Source organism: Bufo bufo, chromosome 5 (assembly GCF_905171765.1).
Source record: "Bufo bufo chromosome 5, aBufBuf1.1, whole genome shotgun sequence".
NCBI lineage: Eukaryota > Metazoa > Chordata > Amphibia > Anura > Bufonidae > Bufo > Bufo bufo.
In genome coordinates, this window is record NC_053393.1 from 175,483,848 (window position 1) to 175,508,200 (window position 24,353).

Below are 24,353 nucleotides of genomic sequence, written 5' to 3' on the forward strand. Positions count from 1 at the left end.
GCTCTTTTGAAACACAGTGTCTGAGAATCCACCACAAACACCACTGAAGTTCTGCTCTTTTGAAACAGAGTGTCTGAGAATGGACCACAAACAACACTGAAGTTCTGCTACAGTGGACAAAACTCTGGGTTAGACTAAGTTAATCTCCTGAATATCTCCAATGCACTTATCAAAATCAGCACTTGGTAAAATCAGCAAGCTATAATTAGCAAGCTAATACTATGTTCCTATATATATACACACTCCCACAAAGGCTCCTCCCCCAACAGCAAATTAACACCTTACTCGCCTAAGCTCATTTGCAATCAGACAATAGAGATACTGTGTCTAAAAAATTCCTTACCTCTTTTGAAACACAGTGTCTGAGAATCCACCACAAACACCACTGAAGTTCTGCTCTTTTGAAACACAGTGTCTGAGAATCCACCACAAACACCACTGAAGTTCTGCTCTTTTGAAACACAGTGTCTGAGAATCCACCACAAACACCACTGAAGTTCTGCTCTTTTGAAACACAGTGTCTGAGAATCCACCACAAACACCACTGAAGTTCTGCTACAGTGGACAAAACTCTGGGTTAGACTAAGTTAATCTCCTGAATATCTCCAATGCACTTATCAAAATCAGCACTTGGTAAAATCAGCAAGCTATAATTAGCAAGCTAATACTATGTTCCTATATATACACACACTCCCACAAAGGCTCCTCCCCCAACAGCAAATTAACACCTTACTCGCCTAAGCTCATTTGCAATCAGACAATAGAGATACTGTGTCTAAAAAATTCCTTACCTCTTTTGAAACACAGTGTCTGAGAATCCACCACAAACACCACTGAAGTTCTGCTCTTTTGAAACACAGTGTCTGAGAATCCACCACAAACACCACTGAAGTTCTGCTCTTTTGAAACACAGTGTCTGAGAATCCACCACAAACACCACTGAAGTTCTGCTCTTTTGAAACACAGTGTCTCAGAATCCACCACAAACACCACTGAAGTTCTGCTCTTTTGAAACACAGTGTCTGAGAATCCACCACAAACACCACTGAAGTTCTGCTCTTTTGAAACACAGTGTCTGAGAATCCACCACAAACACCACTGAAGTTCTGCTCTTTTGAAACACAGTGTCTGAGAATCCACCACAAACACCACTGAAGTTCTGCTCTTTTGAAACACAGTGTCTGAGAATCCACCACAAACACCACTGAAGTTCTGCTCTTTTGAAACACAGTGTCTGAGAATCCACCACAAACACCACTGAAGTTCTGCTACAGTGGACAAAACTCTGGGTTAGGGCTCATTCAGACGGCCGTATGCTGTCCGCAAAAATACTGAATGCTATCCGTTTTTTTGCGGATCCGCAAAAAAAATTAAACATGTCCGATACTTGTCCCTGAAAATCAGGACATGGCCCCATTGAAGTCTATGGGTCCGCAAAAATACTGAATGCTATCCGTTTTTTTGCAGATCCGTTTTTTTGCGGATCCGCAAAAAAACGGATAGCATTCAGTATTTTTGCGGACAGCATACGGCCGTCTGAATGAGCCCTTAGACTAAGTTAATCTCCTGAATATCTCCAATGCACTTATCAAAATCAGCACTTGGTAAAATCAGCAAGCTATAATTAGCAAGCTAATACTATGTTCCTATATATACACACACTCCCACAAAGGCCACTCCCCCAACAGCAAATTAACACCTTACTCGCCTAAGCTCATTTGCAATCAGACAATAGAGATACTGTGTCTAACAAATTCCTTACCTCTTTTGAAACACAGTGTCTGAGAATCCACCACAAACACCATTGAAGTTCTGCTCTTTTGAAACACAGTGTCTGAGAATCCACCACAAACACCACTGAAGTTCTGCTCTTTTGAAACACAGTGTCTGAGAATCCACCACAAACACCACTGAAGTTATGCTCTTTTGAAACACAGTGTCTGAGAATCCACCAAAAACACCACTGAAGTTATGCTCTTTTGAAACACAGTGTCTGAGAATCCACCACAAACACCACTGAAGTTCTGCTCTTTTGAAACACAGTGTCTCAGAATCCACCACAAACACCACTGAAGTTCTGCTCTTTTGAAACACAGTGTCTGAGAATCCACCACAAACACCACTGAAGTTCTGCTCTTTTGAAACACAGTGTCTGAGAATCCACCACAAACACCACTGAAGTTCTGCTCTTTTGAAACACAGTGTCTGAGAATCCACCACAAACAGCACTGAAGTTCTGCTCTTTTGAAACACAGTGTCTGAGAATCCACCACAAACACCACTGAAGTTCTGCTCTTTTGAAACACAGTGTCTGAGAATCCACCACAAACACCACTGAAGTTCTGCTCTTTTGAAACACAGTGTCTCAGAATCCACCACAAACACCACTGAAGTTCTGCTCTTTTGAAACACAGTGTCTGAGAATCCACCACAAACACCACTGAAGTTCTGCTCTTTTGAAACACAGTGTCTGAGAATCCACCACAAACAGCACTGAAGTTCTGCTCTTTTGAAACACAGTGTCTGAGAATCCACCACAAACAGCACTGAAGTTATGCTCTTTTGAAACACAGTGTCTGAGAATCCACCACAAACACCACTGAAGTTCTGCTCTTTTGAAACACAGTGTCTGAGAATCCACCACAAACACCACTGAAGTTCTGCTACAGTGGACAAAACTCTGGGTTAGACTAAGTTAATCTCCTGAATATCTCCAATGCACTTATCAAAATCAGCACTTGGTAAAATCAGCAAGCTTTTGAGTGTGACTCCAAATCCAGACCTCCATGGGTTGAAAAATTTGATTTCCATTTTTTTTTATTTTTGTGTGATTTTGTTGTCAGCACATTCAACTATGTAAAGAACAAAGTATTTCAGAAGAATATTTAATTAATTCAGATCTAGGATGTTATTTTTGTGTTCCCTTAATTTTTATGAGCGGTGTATATAAATGTCTTAAAAGGGCATATAGACAGGGAATGACATCATGAGACAATACCTTCCTGAGACAACCACTTTTAAAGCATCACTGAGCTTTCAACAAACTTTGCATTAATCAATAGTACAGTGTGTGTACTATGGTGGGTGGAGACTAGCTCCCATCCATTGCACACAGAAAGTAGTGGAGAGTCTCTTCCTAAGGCCCCTTTCACACGGGCGGGTATTCCGCGCGGATGCGATGCGTGAGTTGAACCGACTTATTCATTTCTATGGGGCTGTTCGCATGAGCAGTGATTTTCACGCATCACTTGTGCGTTGCGTGAAAATCGCAGCATGCTCTATATTCTGCGTTTTTCACGCAATGCAGGCCCCATAGAAGTGAATGGGGTTGCGTGAAAATTGCAAGCATCCGCAAGCAAGTGCGGATGCGGTGCGATTTTCACGCACGGTTGCTAGGTGACGATCGGGATGGAAACCCGATCATTATTATTTTCCCTTATAACATGGTTATAAGGGGAAATAATAGCATTCTGAATACAGAATGCATAGTAAAATAGCGCTGGAGGGGTTAAATTATTTAAAAAAAAAATTGAACTCACCTTAGTCCACTTGATCGCGCTGCCCGGCTTCTCGTCTGTCTCCTTTGTTGAACAGGACCTGTGGTGAGCATTCATTACAGGAACAGGAGCTCTGGTGACGTCACTCCGGTCCTCACATGATCCATCACATGATCTTTTACCATAGTGATGGATCATGTGATGGATCATGTGATGACCGGAGTGACGTCACCACAAGTCCTGTTCAGCAAAGGAGACAGAAGGAGATGCCGGGCTGTGCTATCAAGTGGACTAAGGTGAGTTAAATAATTTTTTATTTTTTTTAACCCCTCCAGCGCTATTTTACTATGCATTCTGTATTCAGAATGCTATTATTTTCCCTTATAACCACGTTATAAGGGGAAATAATACAATCTACAGAACACTGTTCCCAAGCCCGAACTTCTGTGAAGAAGTTCGGGTTTGGGTACCAAACATGGGTGATTTTTCTCACGCGAGTGCAAAACGCATTACAAGGTTTTGCACTCGCGCAGAAAAATCGCGGGTGTTCCCATAACGCACCCGCACATTTTCCCGCAACGCCAGTCTGAAAGAGGCCTAAGTGTCTCACTAAGGCCTCATGCACACGACCGTTTTTTTTTGCGTTCCGCAAAACGGATTTCCATTGTTCCGTGATCCGTGACCGTTTTTTCTTCCGTGGGTCTTCCTTGATTTTTGGAGGATCCACGGACATGAAAAAAAAGTTGTTTTGGTGTCCGCCTGGCCGTGCGGAGCCAAACGGATCTGTCCTAACTTACAATGCAAGTCAATGGGGACGGATCCGTTTGACGTTGACACAATATGGTGCAATTGCAAATGGATCCGTCCCCCATTGACTTTCAATGTAAAGTCAGGAGTCCCTATTAATATACCATCAGATCGGAGTTTTCTCCAATCCGATGGTATATTTTAACTTGAAGCGTCCCCATCACCATGGGAACGCCTCTATGTTAGAATATACCATCGGATTTGAGTTAGATCGTGAAACTCAGATCCGACAGTATATTCTAACACAGAGGCGTTCCCATGGTAATGGGGACGCTTCAGGTTAGAATATACTAAAAGAACTGTGTACATGACTGCCCCCTGCTGCCTGGCAGGTGCTGCCAGGCAGCAAGGGGCAGACCCCCCCTCTCCCTTTCCCCCCTGTATTTAACTCATTGGTGGCCAGTGCGGCCGGCCCCCCCTCCCTCCCTTGTATTTAACACATTGGTGGCCAGTGCGGCCGGCCGGCCCCCCCTCCCTCCCTTGTATTTAACACATTGGTGGCAAGTGCGGCCGGCCCCCCTCCCTCCCTTGTATTTAACACATTGGTGGCCAGAGCGGCCAGCCCCCCCTCCCTCCCTTGCATTGAACACCTTGGTGGCCAGTGCGGCCGGCCCCCCCTCCCTTGTATTTAACACATTGGTGGCCAGTGCGGCCGGCCCCCCCTCCCTCCCTTGTATTTAACACATTGGTGGCCAGTGCGGCCGCCCCCCCCCTCCCTTGTATTTAACACATTGGTGACCAGTGCGACCGGCCCCCCTCCCTCCCTTGTATTTAACACATTGGTGGCCAGTGCGGCCGGCCCCCCCCTCCCTCCCTCCCTTGTATTTAACACATTGGTGGCCAGTGCGACCGGCCCCCCCTCCCTCCTTCCCTTGTATTTAACACATTGGTGGCAAGTGCGGCCGGCCCCCCCTCCCTCCCTTGTATTTAACACATTGGTGGCCAGTGCGGCCGGCCCCCCCTCCCTCCCTTGTATTTAACACATTGGTGGCCAGAACGGCCGCCCCCCCTTAATTAAAATGACCGACCCCCCCATCATTGCTGGGACTCCGATCGGTAACCATGGCAACCAGGACGCTACTGCAGTCCTGGCTGCCATGGTTACTTAGCAATTTTAGAAGCATTATACTTACCTGCGATGTCTGTGACCGGCCGGGCGCTCCTCCTACTGGTAAGTGAAAGGTCTGTGCTATAAGCAATGAGCCACACAGACCTTTCACTTACCAGTAAGAGGAGCGCCCGGCCGGTCACAGACATCGCAGGTAAGTATATAATGCTTCTAAAATTGCTAAGTAACCATGGCAGCCAGGACTGCAGTAGCGTCTTGGCTGCCATGGTAACCGATCGGAGCCCCAGCGATTAAACTGGGACTCCGATTGGAACTCTCCGCTGCCACCAATGATGGGGGGTCGGTCATTTTAATTAGGGGGGGAGGGAGGGGGGGCCGGCCGCACTGGCCACCAATGTGTTAAATACAAGGGAGGGAGGGAGGGGGGTCCGGCCGCACTGGCCACCAATGTGTTAAATACAAGGGAGGGAGGGGGGGCCGGCCGCACTGGCCACCAATGAGTTAAATACAGGGGAGGGAGGGGGGGCCGCACTGGCCACCAATGAGTTAAATACAGGGGGGGAGGGAGGGGGGGCTGCCAGGCAGCAGTCATGTACACAGTTCTTTTAGTATATTCTAACCTGAAGCGTCCCCATCACCATGGGAACGCCTCTGTGTTAGAATATACTGTCGGATCTGAGTTTTCATGAAGTGAAAAATCAGAGCTTTCGGATCCGTCAGTGTGAAAGTAGCCTACGGACAAGGATAACGGACGCGGATGGCAATCTTGTGTGCATCCGTGTTTTTTCACAGACTCATTGACTTGAATGGGTGCGTGAACCGCTGTCCGTCAAAAAAATAGGACAGGTCTTATTTTTTTGACGGACAGAAAACACGGATCACGGATGCGGCTGCAAAACGGTGCATTTTCAGATTTTTCCACGGACCCATTGAAAGCCAATGGGTCCGCGAAAAAAAAACTGAAAACGGAACAACGCCCGCGGATGCACACAACGGTCGTGTGCATGAGGCCTAAATCAGAAGCACAGGATAATAGGTGGCATTACAGAGAAGTACTGACCTGTATGGTTGTGAATAAAGCTCTTGTGCTGAGCTATAAGCTTCCTATGTAGCTGCAGCAGTCCCTTTGCCTGTGCCGGTTGATCCCCCCTGGACAGGCTTAAGTCATTTTTCAAAGTAAAAAGCAATTAGCTATTGGGGAAGGAGGGAGGGGGAGGTAAACAGCTGATAACAGGAGAACTAAACATTTCTCACTGATAAGATATATTACAAAGTTTCTTGTGGTCACTTGTACTACTGATTAATGCAAAGTTGTGTGAAAAGTTAGTAACCATTTAAGTACATTAAGATCCAATGAACAGAAAATTAATTAATTAATGTTTTTCACTTACCTGGCATAGAAATCACCAGGTGGAATGATCTCTTGAAAAAACTGAAACTGGTACAGATAAAGTCCAATCAAGTGCCCTGCACTAAATATGGCCATTAATACACATAGACAGCTGAATATCAGCGGATCAAATACTCGGCAACAGGACCACCATGTGCATAACCCCAAAAATACAAAGAAATATACAGCTGAGGTCAAAGAAGGCAACATCATGCCTAGACAGAAGCAAGAAAAAAGAGGCATTAAGTACTGTACTTAGGAAGAATAGTTACTAGAGATGAGCAAATTTCATATTTTGATATTCGTTCATGCTTCGTTTGGTGGTAAAAGCAGAATTGCGTTATGGATTCCGTCACCACGGACCATAACGCAATTCTATGACGGAATGCCTTTAGAGGCATTCCGATATTCATTCCGTCATAATAGAAGTCTATGGGCTGCAAAACGGATCCGTCCCGTTTCCGTTATGCAGGTGAGTCCTCTCTTGCATAACGGAAACGGGACAGATCCGTTATGCAGGCCATAGACTTCTATTATGACGGAATGAATAACGGAACGCCTCTAAAGGCATTCCGTTATGCATTCCGTCATAGAATTGCGTTATGGTCCGTAGTAACGGAATCCATAACGCAATTCTACTTTTACCACCAAATAAAGCGTGAACAAATTTCATAACATGAAATTCACTCATCTCTAATAGTTACAGAAATTATGTATATTCTCAGTAAAAATCTACTTTCACTCAAATGCTAGTTACAACCTCCATTACTACCTACAGAAGAGTAGGACAGCATTGTACGCTATTTTAAAGAGTTTTCCCATAACTTAATTTATCTATAAGGTGTTGTCAGTTGCATAAAATGTCAAATAACACCTGTATAAGAAATACAACTAATAGTCCATAGCTCCCTAGCAGATCAAATCTTATGTATACTCTATCTCCAGTTAGGACATTTTAGAATTTTTTTGCAGTGTCTTATAAGAGCTATATTACTCAATGTGGCTATTAGGCACATTGTATATAAGTACATTTTAAACACATATCATAGTATGGTACCCACTATTGCAGTCTGTGAAGAGTGTTTAAAATTGAAAGGCAACAATTTGCCATAACTATGTCATCAGTAATGTATCTGTATTTTAAAGGGTTTGTCTATTCTGTGTTTTCTGTTTCTTCATAGAAAAAACAGAGCAATGGATATCCGTGTTCTCTCGTGGCCCAAATATGAATATTTAGCACCTAAAAACCTGTGTATTTAGCCACAGTAAATTGTTATAACTTTGGCAACAAGAAAAAATTTCATTATTGTGTAAAAATCTCTTTAAAGGAATTTTGTGGGGAGAATTTTAGTTGTGAACATTTGTCTAGAACATGTTACAAATGGCAAAGAACCATCACCCACCTCTACAAATCTGCTGCTGCCATAACAAAATAGTTGACAGTGTAGTTGTAAATGCCAGGAAAGGTCCACTCATCTCGTCACTGACTGAGCTGGTTCACTGCTATGGCCAGTGATTGGCTGGGCAGGCCTTCGCTAGTGCTTCTGGATGAGTTGAGATGGGACTGGAAAAGCAGTGGGGACCGAAGCTGTCGGCCTGGCAGTGATGGGGAATTGGAGGTAACAATTCCTTGCTATTTTAACATCTTCTAGGCAGTATTTTAAAATATAAAATTATCCTCAGAAAACACCCTTTAAATCGAGACAAAAAAAAGCAATTTGTCGTCGAATGTTCAATTGTAACTAAACTTTTAATGAAGTTTTAAAAAAAAAAAATTCTAATTCCCTAATAATTTTTCTAATGTACTTTATTCATTCATTTTGCATTTTTACTAAAGATATTACCCACTTAAGCCCTGATCTTCCTGTGCGCTTCAAATTCATTATTCTCCAAATCGCTGACTTCTCAGCGGTGTACAGAGTACGGACTGTGCATTTTTATCAATGTGGCCACAGGGAACAGAGAACGGGCAGGAGCACACACCGTGCTTCCCGAGGTTTACTAAATGCTGACATAGCACATGGGTACTCTGTAACCATGTGCTATGCCAGGAGTAGCTTATCGGAGCGGGCTCCTGGCTGTGCCTGCTTCGCTAAGCTAAAAGCTTACATGCAGAACTTTTAGCTTTGCGGAGCAGGCACAAGCAGCAGCCCACTCCGCTCAGCTAATCCTGGCATAGCACATGGTTACAGGGTACTCAAATGCTATAATAAAAGCAACAAAGCTCCTGACGAAGCCTTCAGGGTGAAACGTGCGTCGAGGTTCTGCACGTGGGGATATACCTAAGTATGCCATAGTGTCTATACTTACCTCGGCTTTACTTTGAGGTGGGTGGTTTTCTATTTTGCAAATACTCTATATGATATACCCTTGTTTTATGTATGGTCAGTATACAGGTGAAACTCGAAAAATTAGAATATCGTGCAAAAGTCCATTTATTTCAGCAATGAAAATTAAAAGGAATTGCATTAATGTAGCTTAAAATTAGAATATTGTGAAATGGTTCAATATTCTACGTTTAAAGTGTCACACTCTAGTCAGCTAATTAATCCATATCCCCTGAGCAAAGGGTACCACAAAATTGTGACTTTGGGATTTAATAAGCTATAAGCCATAATCATCCAAATTATAACAAATAAAGGCTTGGAATATCTCACTTTGCATGCAATGAGTCTATCTCATATGTTTCACCTTTAAGTTGCATTTCTGAAATAAATAAACTTTGCATGATATTCTAATTTTTCGAGTTTCACCTGTACATTGTTTCTTGCATCGAGCTTACCTTTGTTTTTTGCAAGAATCATCAACTTTGACTCCCTTTCTGACAGTCTATATATATATATATATATAATCAAAAGCTTGATAAAGGCCTCATTGAGCAGGCCGAAACGTTGCCGGATTAAAGTCTATTGGGGTCTTCACCCTGTCACCTTAAAGCTGGAAGTGCTGCCTCGTCATTTTGTTAAGTATATATAATCCAAATAAATGTAACGCAGCACTCTTAGATAAAAAGTGAAAAAATACAAAATGTATTCAACACATGTTGATACAGGCAACGTTTCAGCTCTCTCACAGAGCCATTATCAAGCCAACTTGGCTTGATAATGGCTCTGTGAGAGAGCTGAAACGTTGCCTGTATCAACATGTGTTGAATACATTTTGTATTTTTTCACTTTTTATCTAAGGAGTGCTGCGTCACATTTATTTGGATTGTGTTTGGACCCCAGGACCCAGGGGAAAACGCTGGCACCTGAATCATTTGCATCACTTAAAGTGAGGAGTGCTGCCCTGCCGTCTTTTGGATATATATATATATATATATATACACTCACCTAAAGAATTATTAGGAACACCATACTAATACGGTGTTGGACCCCCTTTTGCCTTCAGAACTGCCTTAATTCTACCTGGCATTGATTCAACAAGGTGCTGATAGCCTTCTTTAGAAATGTTGGCCCATATTGATAGGATAGCATCTTGCAGTTGATGGAGATTTGAGGGATGCACATCCAGGGCACGAAGCTCCCGTTCCACCACATCCCAAAGATGCTCTATTGGGTTGAGATCTGGTGACTGTGGGGGCCATTTTAGTACAGTGAACTCATTGTCATGTTCAAGAAACCAATTTGAAATGATTCGAGCTTTGTGACATGGTGCATTATCCTGCTGGAAGTATGAATGTGTCAGTCAGCAGTGAGACACGTTCATGCCTTGCCAGCTGTCTCTCTTTATCTGTACTCCAAGTGCCGTTTAGCTGTGTTTTAGCCCCGCCCGTTCCAGTAAGGCAGAGGGACCTGCAGTGAGCATCTGTGGCTGCTTGACTGCACAGATATGGCTGGCTTACCTCGGGAGAGCTGAAAGATTTTATTTCTGACAGTGCCTGCTTGTGGTGCAGGCACACATATAAAGGACGAAAGGGGAGGAAATGATCCAATCAGAGCCTCAGAATTAGCAAAATACTGTATCATAGAGCATTGGGTCCTTGCAGGTTAGTGCTGTATATGGAGGAGGGAGATGTGATGTACATGGGACTGTATGATGGGGGCTGGGAGGGAGATGTGATGTACATGGGACTGTATGATGGAGGCTGGGAGGGAGATGTGATGCAGATGGTACTGTATGATGGGGCTGGGAGGGAGATGTAATATACATGGGACTGTATGATGGAGGGAGAAGGGAAATATGATTTAGATGAGACTGTAAGATGGGGATGGAGGGGAGATGTGATTTACATGAAACTGTATGTTGGAGGCGACTGGGGAGTAATGTTATTTACATGGGACTGTATGTTAGAGAAGGCTAGAGGGAGGGAGTGATTTTATTTACATGGGACTGTGCAATGGAAGAGGCTGAAGGGAGAGTATGATTTTTTTTTACATGGGACTGTCCGTTGGAGGAGGCTGAAGGGAGAGATTTTTTTACATGGGACTGTGCATTAAAGCAGACTGGAGGGAAGGAGTGATTTTATTTACATGTGACTGCGGTGGAGGAGGCTGGAGGGAGGGAGTCATTTTATTTAAATGGGACTGCGGTGGGGAGGCTTGAGGGAGATAGTGATTTTATTTGCATGGGACTGGCATTGGAGAAGGCTGAAGGTAGAGACTGATTTGTTTTACATGGGACTGTGCAATTGAGAAGACTGGAGGAAAGCAGTGATTTTATTTATATGGGACTGCAGTCAAGGAGGCTGGAGATTACATGTGGCTGTGAGTTGGAGGAGAAGGTGAGGGAGGTAAAAATTAGCTAGAGAGTGGAAATAAGGAAGGGTACATGAAAACAAACTGAGCATGCTTCCTGGAGTACTAGGCTGTGAATGATATTGTTATGCGTGTAGTGCGCACAGCCATTGTGCTGAGTTGGTGTAGTGGGCTGGGAGGAAAAAGAGAAAGAGGAGTAGGGGTTGTGGAACAGCACTGCTGGGAGGGGCAGTGGGTGGATGCTGAGAAGAGCTGCTTCATCACAACTGATACTACCACAGCTAGGATGAGATGGAGCAGGAAGTAGAGGCTGCATGGGAGAAATGAGAAAAGCTCAGCTTGATCAAAACATGTTTCAAGGTACTCAGTGAGGCTACTTTCACACTAGCGTTCGGGGCTCCGCTTGTGAGCTCCGTTTGAAGGCTCTCACAAGCGGCCCCGAACGGATCCGTCCAGTCCTAATGCATTCTGAGTGGAGGCGGATCCGCTCAGAATGCATCAGTCTGGCAGCGTTTGTCCTCCGCTCCGCAGGCGGACACCTGAACGCTGCTTGCAGCGTTCGGGTGTCCGCCTGGCCGTGCGGAGGCAAACGTATTCGTCCAGACTTACAATGTAAGTCAATGGGGACGGATCCGTTTGAAGTTGACACAATATGGCTCAATTTTCAAACGGATCCGTCCCCCATTGACTTTCAATGTAAAGTCAAAACGGATCCGTTTGCATTATCATGAACAAAAAAAAATTAAATTTTTTTTTTTTTTTTTCATGGTAATGCAAACGGATCCGTTCTGAACGGATCTAAGCGTTTGCATTATAGGAGCGGATCCGTCTGTGCAGATACCAGACGGACCCGCTCTGAACGCAAGTGTGAAAGTAGCCTGAGTCTGTCGTATTATAAGCCACTGTAGTGATATTTTTTGTTTTGTTTTATAGACCCGGATAACCACTTTAAAGCGCACAGGACTTTAAGGGGGGGGGGGGGATATCTTTAGTAAACATGCAAAATCAATAAATAAAGTACATTAGAAAAATTATAATTAGGACATTTGGGACATTTAAAAAAAACTTCACTAAAAGTTTAGTTACTCTTTAAAGTTACATTTCATCTATTCTGTGAAGGAAGTCTTGCACCTTTTGTTTGTCTCTATTCATAAATTCATGATAGGTGGGAACTAGCTTATTGAAAACAGCTTTGAAAAGGAGAAATGAATGCTTGACCATGATGAAAGTAGTCATCACCCCAATGTGTACAATGCAAAAAATAAAGCTATTCAGCACCTTTTAGCAAAGTGAAATAAATGGACAGGTGCACAATCTGCTGTGTTTTTTAAATAGTCCCTGCCAAATGCACATCAGCAGGCTCATATCCTGTTGCTGAAAATGATGTCAATTTCATAACCTCGGCTGGTCCAAGATGTACATTACATTTATTAATTCATTTGGAAGAAAAACAAATTGCTAACATATATACATAATCCAATCTATTACTAATGTGTTGCTGAATTAAATTGGTACATTACTCTAAGTTATGGTAACCATATTGCTTTACATAAATCTTAGTCACACAATTAAAAAAAACTGAGTTATATGGGTCTTTCTCCAATCCAAAGGATGAGGCGGTTTAGGTCCCACTCCCAACCTCAGGTGTGCTGGCCACTGAGATGTCATAAAACACGTCAGAGGGTGAACATTTAAATGTTTACAATTGTATTATGTGTATCTTGAAATTATCAAGTTAGAAGAAATGTTTTATTCTTTCCTATTGTGGCTTGCGGCTTTTAAGTCCATGATCTGCCCAACCATTGTGATACATTTGTTATAAATGGCTATTAGTAACCTAGATTCCATTTATAGTGATATATATTTTATATAGCATATGCATTAACAAATGCTTTTAAAATTCCCCTTTTATATCAGTTCACGCGAACGTTTTTTGCATTCCGTATACGGGCCGTTTTTGTTAGTTCCGTATACGGTCCGTATATGGAACCATTCATTTCAATGGGTCCGCAAAAGATGCGGACAGCACTCTGTGTGCTGTCCGCATCCGTTGCTCTGTCCCGTGGCCCCGCAAAAATTATGAGTCCTGTTTTATTCTGAGCCATTTTGCGGACAAGAATAGGCATTTCTATAATGGGCCTCCTGTTCTGTTCCGCAAATTGTGGAAGGCACATGGGAGGCATCCGTTTTTTGCAGACCGCAAAAAACGGCACGGTCGTGTGAATAAGCCCTTATGCATTTCGTTTCCGTATTTCCGTTGCGTTCAAAAATAGAACATGTCCTACTATTGCCCGCAAATAACGTTCCGTGGCTCCATTCAAGTCAATGGGTCCGCAAAAAAAAACAGAACACATACGGAATGTACTCCGTTCCGTTTTTGTGGAACCATCTATTGAAAATTTTATTCCCAGCCCAATTTTTTCTATGTAGTTACTGTATACTGTATATGCCATACAGAAAAACGGAACGGAAAAACGGAATGGAACACTACTGAAACAAAAAACTGATCTGTTAAAAACGGCCTGCAAAACACTGAAAAAGCCATATGGTCGTGTGAACAAGCTCTAAGTAGACCTCTGACACACAAAAAACATATTCTGCATAAACCTACCTGTTATACCAAGTAAAATTGTAACAACTACTTTTCCAGCAGTGGCTATCATGTTGCCAATAAATTCTTTAAGTTTTGAGGCAATTGAGGCAACTTTGCGGAGAAGTTTTAACCTTGCACTTTCTTCTGCCTCTTCAATTCCATTGTTTTCATCAAAGTCTTCTTCATACATTAATGCATCATCCATGTCCATTTTCTCCATTGTCTGAATTGAATAGTAAAGTTAACCTATTAATGTTACTAACGGCATGAATTGCAATGTAGACGAAGAACAATTAGTACATACCAATAACTATTTATCTCTATTGTGCAGTCACACAGAGGATTGACTTTGCCACCATGGTGATCACCAGTGGGGATAGAGATTAACAGGCTATGCACACTGCCATACAGTATTTTTGCTCCAAACAACCTCTGATAAATTTATGAGGAGAGAAACTGAATGTACTTCAAGTGTTGTTTCTGATGGAGAACATTTCCATAATACAGTACCTTATGGAGGACCATAATCCAGTGGTCAAGTCCTTTGCTGCAGCACACTGAGTGTTCAATGACTCAGAGTTCTACGCTTACCACTCAGCAAACAATCCAATACGAGAGACTGTGTGTCATGCTTTATATTTTCTAACTAAGAAAACTTAATAATTAAGTTTATACAAGTTAAACTTTACAAAATATAAAAAGGTTTTTGCAGGTGTGATTACCTCCTTATATGTCTGAACCTTTTATACTTTACAAAGTATGAGAGTATTTGTGCATGTGTATATTAATGTTACATTGGATTAAACAATGGCACACATCATGGAGTCTAACAGCTGTTATGGAAAGAGCATGGCACAGACTTCTGCATAAATACATTTTAAATCTGTATTTACTGCTAAAGGGGCATTCCCATCTGAGACATTTATGAGACATTTACCTAAAACAATAGTATATGCCATAAATGCCCAATAGATGTAGTTCCCAACTCTGGCACCCATACCTATTTCAAAAATGGGGCCCCAAAGTGAATGGAAAGCAAGCAATGTATGCACAGCTACTCCTCCATTCACTGTTATGGGACTTTCAAAAAGAGCCAAGAGCTGGCTTGGCTATTTTTGGACGTCCTATATCAGTGAATGAATGGGTGGTAATGTTTGCGTGGCTTTCTCTCCATTAACTGCTATAGGACTTTCAAAAGTAGCCAGTCATGCCCACTCAACTATTTTCATAAGTCCCACAGCAATGAATGGAGAAGATGTCGCACATGCAGGCATGTTCTCCATTTATAGCAGGCCCTGATCTTGAGATATGATCAGGTTCCAGGGGTGGGACCCGCACCTATCGGATATTTATGGAATATCTGGCAGTATGCCATAAACGTCCCATATAGGATTACCCTTTTAATGTTGCAAATTTATTTCTTCATTGAAAAGAACAATAATTTACCACCATAATACATTTGTAAAGTAATATTAAAAATACAATAAAACAGTGATATAACTTTAAATAGCACAAGGATTAAAATTAAGGATCTGCACAAATATTTCTAAAGCTGTGGTCCAGATACTACAGCAAAGCAAATGTCAAAACAGCGATACATCCCAGGCAGGAAAAGACTGGTGCCTGCACTGCAGCTGTTATTGCTACTATAAGAGTGGGGCCAGAAGCTGTTATTAGTCATGCCTGTGTAATTTTGTTGACATTCGACTTTTAACTCTCTCATCCGATATGTATAAACACCAAAGCGAGGTAAAAGCCATCTTTTTTTCCATAAAGAATCTATTCAGCAACTCCTACTCTAAAGACAATCCATAGTGCTGTCAGGTGTAGATAATTCTGGTGGTGCCTGGTACTAGCTGCATACCTAGTATTTATTTCAACAATAAGGCCACTTCCACACGGTCAGCCAAGCCAACAGCAGGTCCAAAATAGGAAAGACAGGCAAATATTTCCATTATAGTATTTTTATGTTTCACACCTGGTTTTGGCTTTTCAAATATTGATGCAAAATACTGATCAAGTTACTTCTGTGTGAAAATGGTTTGTAAAACCAGGAAAAGTTAGCAAATTATAAAAAAGGTAAAAGTATGAATAATATCAACATTATATATAAAATGAATGGTAGAAATAAATTCTCAGAACTTAAGGTTGTTGGACTGTGTGTACTGTATATATACAAGATATTTTCATACTCCAGGTGGGAGCTAAAATGCTGCTATTTTTTCATTTACTCTTTGTGTGTGGCAACCATTTTCTTTTTATTATATTGACTTTTGATCATAGTTTAGCTTGTGTGCACTCTGTGTTTGTGTGCAATTTAGGGCTGTTAATATATATACTATATATATATATATATATATATATATATATATATTAGGAGACATCCGCAGCACTCCTAGTTGATGAAAAACTCTTTATTCACCCATGTGAACAGGTGCGATGTTGCAGTCCTCTCACAGAACCATTTGCAAGCATTCTTGAAAATGGTTCTATGACAGGACTGAAACGTCACACCTGTTCATCAACTAGGAGTGCTGAGGATTTGTTCTATATATTAGCAACAGATCAGACATCGGGGTCTGATAACATTGGCACACTCTTAATTTATTTCTCATTGGGTTTTGTGCCGCTTGGATTCTCTTAGATATACAGTACAGACCAAAAGTTTGGACACACCTTCTCAGTTTTCTTTATTTTCATGACTATGAAAATTGTAGATTCACACTGAAGGCATCAAAACTATGAATTAACACATGTGGAATTATATACATAACAAACAACTGTGAAACAACTGAAAATATGTCATATTCTAGGTTCTTCAAAGTAGCCACCTTTTGCTTTGATTACTGCTTTGCACACTCTTGGCATTCTCTTGATGAGCTTCAAGAGGTAGTCCCCTGAAATGGTTTTCACTTCACAGGTGTGCCCTGTCAGGTTTAATAAGTGGGATTTCTTGCCTTATAAATGGGGTTTGGACCATCAGTTGCGTTGAGGAGAAGTCAGGTGGATACACAGCTGATAGTCCTACTGAATAGACTGTTAGAATTTGTATTATGGCAAGAAAAAAGCAGCTAAGTAAAGAAAAACGATTGGCCATCATTACTTTAAGAAATGAAGGTCAGTCAGTCAGCCGAAAAATTGGGAAAACTTTAAAAGTAAGGGCTATTTGACCATGAAGGAGAGTGATGGAGTGCTGCGCCAGATGACCTGGCCTCCACAGTCACCGGACCTGAACCCAATCGAGATGGTTTGGGGTGAGCTGGACCGTAGAGTGAAGGTAAAAGGGCCAACAAGTGCTAAGCATCTCTGGGAACTCCTTCAAGACTGTTGGAAGACCATTTCAGGTGACTACCTCTTGAAGCTCATCAAGAGAATGCCAAGAGTGTGCAAAGCAGTAATCAAAGCAAAAGGTGGCTACTTTGAAGAACCTAGAATATGACATATTTTCAGTTGTTTCACACTTGTCTGTTATGTATATAATTCCACATGTGTTAATTCATAGTTTTGATGCCTTCTTAGTCATGAAAATAAAGAAAACTCTTTGAATGAGAAGGTGTGTCCAAACTTTTGGTCTGTACTGTATATATAGAAAAAAATTATAAATATATATAATTTATAAATATATATAGATATATAATTTAAATATATATATATATATATACACTGCGTGCAGAATTATTAGGCAAATGAGTATTTTGACCACATCATCCTCTTTATGCATGTTGTCTTACTCCAAGCTGTATAGGCTCGAAAGCCTACTACCAATTAAGCATATTAGGTGATGTGCATCTCTGTAATGAGAAGGGGTGTGGTCTAATGACATCAACACCCTATATTAGGTGTGCATAATTATTAGGCAACTTCCTTTCCTTTGGCAAAATGGGTCAAAAGAAGGACTTGACAGGCTCAGAAAAGTCAAAAATAGTGAGATATCTTGCAGAGGGATGCAGCACTCTTAAAATTGCAAAGCTTCTGAAGCGTCATCATCGAACAATCAAGCGTTTCATTCAAAATAGTCAACAGGGTCGCAAGAAGCGTGTGGAAAAACCAAGGCGCAAAATAACTGCCCATGAACTGAGAAAAGTCAAGCGTGCAGCTGCCAAGATGCCACTTGCCACCAGTTTGGCCATATTTCAGAGCTGCAACATCACTGGAGTGCCCAAAAGCACAAGGTGTGCAATACTCAGAGACATGGCCAAGGTAAGAAAGGCTGAAAGACGACCACCACTGAACAAGACACACAAGCTGAAACGTCAAGACTGATTTTTCTAAGGTTTTATGGACTGATGAAATGAGAGTGAGTCTTGATGGGCCAGATGGATGGGCCCGTGGCTGGATTGGTAAAGGGCAGAGAGCTCCAGTCCGACTCAGACGCCAGCAAGGTGGAGGTGGAGTACTGGTTTGGGCTGGTATCATCAAAGATGAGCTTGTGGGGCCTTTTCGGGTTGAGGATGGAGTCAAGCTCAACTCCCAGTCCTACTGCCAGTTTATGGAAGACACCTTCTTCAAGCAGTGGTACAGGAAGAAGTCTGCATCCTTCAAGAAAAACATGATTTTCATGCAGGACAATGCTCCATCACACGCGTGCAAGTACTCCACAGCGTGGCTGGCAAGAAAGGGTATAAAAGAAGAAAATCTAATGACATGGCCTCCTTGTTCACCTGATCTGAACCCCATTGAGAACCTGTGGTCCATCATCAAATGTGAGATTTACAAGGAGGGAAAACAGTACACCTCTCTTAACAGTGTCTGGGAGGCTGTGGTTGCTGCTGCACGCAATGTTGATGGTGAACAGATCAAAACACTGACAGAATCCATGGATGGCAGGCTTTTGAGTGTCCTTGCAAAGAAAGGTGGCTATATTGGTCACTGATTTGTTTTTGTTTTGTTTTTGAATGTCAGAAATGTATATTTGTGAATGTTGAGATGTTATATTGGTTTCACTGGTAAAAATAAATAATTGAAATGGGTATATATTTGTTTTTTGTTAAGTTGCCTAATAATTATGCACAGTAATAGTCACCTGCACACACAGATATCCCCCTAAAATAGCTAAAACTAAAAACAAACTAAAAACTACTTCCAAAAATATTCAGCTTTGAGTTTTTTGGGTTCATTGAGAACATGGTTGTTGTTCAATAATAAAATTAATCCTCAAAAATACAACTTGCCTAATAATTCTGCACTCCCTGTATATATATATTGTTTAGCACATTGAATCATAGTCAGCAAGCCACAAGTCTATCATCAGTTTCATTGTACATCAAAAATCAAAAAGACTCAATGTAGATAACACTGTATTTTAATAAATTTATGCCATCAATGTTTTAATGCATATAGTGAAATATGAACCTATTTTGCAGCCCAGCCATCAACATTGCTTCATATCCTCTTGTAAGCCTCAGCACACTGAGCACGTTCAGATGTTGTAAACTTATATTTCCAGTTTCATAGCCTTCCTCTTCCTCTCCAATTATCTGAATGAATGAACTACTCTGTGATATATAGGGTGCAGGTGATCTTTACCATACAGGCTAATCTTCATTCACCTTTAAGATGACCGCTGTCAACATTTAGTCAATGCGTTAATCGTAATGAATATATAATGCTGTGTTCACAACACACATGAGTGTAGCCATTAGAGATGAGTGAATCAATTCTAAATGAAGTAGTTAGGAATTTCACAAAAGTTCTTCTTTCAAACTAATCCCAAATTTTGGCGATTCGTCTCAGATTAATTTGGTAAAACGGCTCCCTCCATTTTACATTTAAAATTCAGTACACTGGTGAGGGAAACAGGGCAGGGAGAATGAAGAAGGGGGATCACATGACCTCAGGTGGGGCCATGGCTGGCAAGCTTGCCCATAGTGCTTTGCAGTCAGCCTGACAGCCAAACAGAATGAAGGATATTGGCTGGTCTATTAGGCTCTATGTCAGCTCAGAAGAACAAGCATGATTGTGAGCTCAGCCATTGATGTGACAGGACATGTTTGTCCTATCTGCAACAGACACACAAGAAGTGTCTTCTAGGGATAGTGTAGGGATTGTGAAGAAGATATATTTAGTTAGTTAGATTTAAATACTAGTTGGAAAGTTAGGTTTAATCATTAGGGACAGCATAGGGCCAGTTAGTGTACTGTGTGTCTTACAGTCGGGGCAGCTGGAGCTGTTCAAAACTTCATGTTTTGCACTGGACAAAACACATAAGCTTTTAAGGAGACAGTACTTTTTTTTCTGCACGAGCAAGACTTCTTTTCCCCCCAAAAAACTGTTGCAGCTTCTACAACAGTTCATCAATAGGCAAGTTTCACAGCATCACCAGCATTATATATTTAGCTATTAAGCTATGCTATTTCCCAACTTAGAAAAAGTATAGTTTGCTGTGCTACACTGCAATGAGAGCTAACGAAACTGAGCGCTGACTCCCTCCCTAGCTACCTGGTAACAGTAAGATGAGACAATCCTTTTAAGTGTATTTGAGTGCAACAATTTCAGTGTATAGTTTGGTGGCAGCCAGGGGACTTCCAATTAGGCCTGTAATTCTTTTCAAAAACAGAGCTTCTAATGCAGATGTGAACAAACCCTAAAATGTCTTGTAAAACATTTTTGGAAAACGAAAGACCTGTGTGATGTCATCTGCTAGTGAGAATGTGGGTGGCTGTAGTAGTGCAAACAGCAGTAGCAGCACAGTCGGAACCAGCCTGACAGCCATTAGTAGTAGTTGCAGGCCACAGTTCTCCCTCACTTCTGGTAGGCAGCAGATTATTATTGAGGACAAAGAGGGTGACATTGTGGACTGGATCGCTGACTCATCCTCTAAGTCACACCAGAATGATGTCACCTCTGAGTCTAACACTATGCCTTTGAACCAGGCGTTGGTGCATTTATCCTGCTCCTCCTTCTTGCGGACCCAGAAAGGTGTTTAATTTGAATCATCTCTGTCTTCAATGACCCTCCTACCTTATTTTTTTCCCTAAAAATAGCCAACACCCCATGTGCTTTGGAGTGTTTGGACTGCCATGAGGAAGGAGGTTCAGGTGAGGCAGGTACCTAATGAAATGCATAGCTGTGTTGATGGTGATGGTGTTGATGGTCAGCTTGGGAACAGGTGTTGCCACTCATCTGCAGGATGAAAATAAGCTGTAGGTACAAACATAGGCACTATGGATCTACACTGCGTGCAGAATTATTAGGCAAATGAGTATTTTGACCACATCATCCTCTTTATGCATGTTGTCTTACTCCAAGCTGTATAGGCTCGAAAGCCTACTACCAATTAAGCATATTAGGTGATGTGCATCTCTGTAATGAGAAGGGGTGTGGTCTAATGACATCAACACCCTATATTAGGTGTGCATAATTATTAGGCAACTTCCTTTCCTTTGGCAAAATGGGTCAAAAGAAGGACTTGACAGGCTCAGAAAAGTCAAAAATAGTGAGATATCTTGCAGAGGGATGCAGCACTCTTAAAATTGCAAAGCTTCTGAAGCGTCATCATCGAACAATCAAGCGTTTCATTCAAAATAGTCAACAGGGTCGCAAGAAGCGTGTGGAAAAACCAAGGCGCAAAATAACTGCCCATGAACTGAGAAAAGTCAAGCGTGCAGCTGCCAAGATGCCACTTGCCACCAGTTTGGCCATATTTCAGAGCTGCAACATCACTGGAGTGCCCAAAAGCACAAGGTGTGCAATACTCAGAGACATGGCCAAGGTAAGAAAGGCTGAAAGACGACCACCACTGAACAAGACACACAAGCTGAAACGTCAAGACTGGGCCAAGAAATATCTCAAGACTGATTTTTCTAAGGTTTTATGGACTGATGAAATGAGAGTGAGTCTTTATGGGCCAGATGGATGGGCCCGTGGCTGGATTGGTAAAGGGCAGAGAGCTCCAGTCCGACTCAGGCGCCAGCAAGGTGGAGGTGGAGTACTGGTTTGGGCTGGTATCATCAAAGATGAGCTTGTGGGGCCTTTTCGGGTTGAGGATGGAGTCAAGCTCAACTCCCAGTCCTACTGCCAGTTTCTGGAAGACACCTTCTTCAAGCAGTGGTACAGGAAGAAGTCTGCATCCTTCAAAAAAAACATGATTTTCATGCAGGACAATGCTCCATCACACGCGTCCAAGTACTCCACAGCGTGGCTGGCAAGAAAGGGTATAAAAGAAGAAAATCTAATGACATGGCCTCCTTGTTCACCTGATCTGAACCCCATTGAGAACCTGTGGTCCATCATCAAATGTGAGATTTACAAGGAGGGAAAACAGTACACCTCTCTGAACAGTGTCTGGGAGGCTGTGGTTGCTGCTGCACGCAATGTTGATGGTGAACAGATCAAAACACTGACAGAATCCATGGATGGCAGGCTTTTGAGTGTCCTTGCAAAGAAAGGTGGCTATATCGGTCACTGATTTGTTTTTGTTTTGTTTTTGAATGTCAGAAATGTATATTTGTGAATGTTGAGATGTTATATTGGTTTCACTGGTAAAAATAAATAATTGAAATGGGTATATATTTGTTTTTTGTTAAGTTGCCTAATAATTATGCACAGTAATAGTCACCTGCACACACAGATATCCCCCTAAAATAGCTAAAACTAAAAACAAACTAAAAACTACTTCCAAAAATATTCAGCTTTGATATTAATGAGTTTTTTGGGTTCATTGAGAACATGGTTGTTGTTCAATAATAAAATTAATCCTCAAAAATACAACTTGCCTAATAATTCTGCACTCCCTGTATTGCAGCACATGAGGCGGCATTAACAGATCCAGTGGAAAACAGAACTGGCCAGCAATCGGAACAAGACTGTCCTCCTTCTCCCTGTCTTCTTTGTGGCAGCCAGGATGCATTTACAAGCTGTACAGTGAGTGTCCTTGTCATCAACAGTTATTGATTCTCCCATTCAGACTATTCTGCTCCGTCATCAGTCACCATACCGGAATGTGTGGACACAAAATAACTTTACGTGCCAAGCAATCCACTTGTATGCAAGATGAACTTCTACTTGCCAAAGTTTCTTTTAGTACATTCGCTGCTGTACCACTTTGTGGATTCCATTGCCTTTAGGGAACTAATGACATGCAATCAGCCTCAATGGAACAAAGTTAGCCGCCATTATTTCTGCAAGAAAGCCACCCTTGCTCTGTACTCTCATGTAGCAGAGAACGTGGTCCGCTACTTGAAATTGTAGTTGTGCGACAAGATGCACACCACCATAAACATCTGGAACAGCTGTTACTGGCAGGGAAAGTACATGTCTTCCTCGGCCTACTCAGCCAATGTTTTGAGTGACAGCAGAGACATAGCACTACAGCAACGAGGCAAGGTCATATTGACACCTCCACATTTGTGTCTATCTGGTTCCCACACCAGGTGCTTCTCCACCTTCTCCATGTCCTTCTCAATGGACATGCTCCCATCCCCAACAGAAACAAAGCAGAGCATTGTTTTCACTCCCTCTCCCTATCATATATGTAAGGTTAAGTGTTGCTGTACTGTCTTACAATTGATGAGTCGGGGTGAGAGAAACAAATATTCTGTGGATGTCTCCCTGCCAACTACAGCTGGGCAAAGTAGTCAGTGACAATGGCAGGAACATTTTGGCTGCACTACATTTGGGGGAAATAACACATGCAAAGGTATTTTAAAAAGTATTGTGGCTTGCAGAAGGTGCTGGCCATGTCCAGTAAAGTGTCCATGCAGTTAAGCTGTTCTTATGTGGCTAAGAAAGCCCTACTGGACAGTGACAGAATAGTCTGCCATTGCATCGTGTGATCTGCTACATTCCAACTTACTAGAATTGCACCTTGCATATGCTGTCAGTGGTTAATGATTACATCATGCATCAGACCACCACAGCAGGCAGCATGTGTTATTTTGATCTCAAGCAATAGCAGCTCATCAGGGACACTTGTCGTATATTTAAGCCCTTCTACGAGGCCGCCAGAGTAGGGACAACATCTGAATAAAAGATCTCATACACCTTATATTTAATATTAGTGCAAACACTTATACTGACGAAACAAGGAATGGTGGAAGATGAACAGCTTCCATTTCTTGCTGAGGAGTAGGAGTTGGTGGTGCTGGAGAATGAGGCTGATGATTATGATGATGATGTCAATGACAACATTGGCCATAACCTATCATCACACTGGCGAGCATGACAAGCTGCATGCTTGCTTCCTTATGCGCTGACAGGCATACTATCCATGATCTCTGGCACAGAATGTAAAGTACCATGTCCGTTTTACCACATGAACTTCTGGTCAAACAGATTGGAACAGTGGCTGAAACTGGCTCAG

General features: G+C 42.0%; 1 protein-coding gene across 5 annotated transcripts in view; it reads right to left on the minus strand.

Moving 5' to 3' along the window:
- The window catches only part of PIEZO2 (piezo type mechanosensitive ion channel component 2), a 661,827-nt gene that overhangs the window by 259,335 nt on the left and 378,139 nt on the right, over nt 1-24,353 (minus strand). For all 5 annotated transcript variants that reach the window (XM_040432210.1, XM_040432212.1, XM_040432214.1 and 2 more), the window contains exons 6-7: nt 14,072-14,276; nt 6,765-6,978 (exon numbers count right to left, since the gene is read on the minus strand). In XM_040432210.1, the coding sequence (XP_040288144.1) occupies nt 6,765-6,978; nt 14,072-14,276 (419 nt within the window). The remainder of the gene's footprint in view (nt 1-6,764; nt 6,979-14,071; nt 14,277-24,353) is intronic.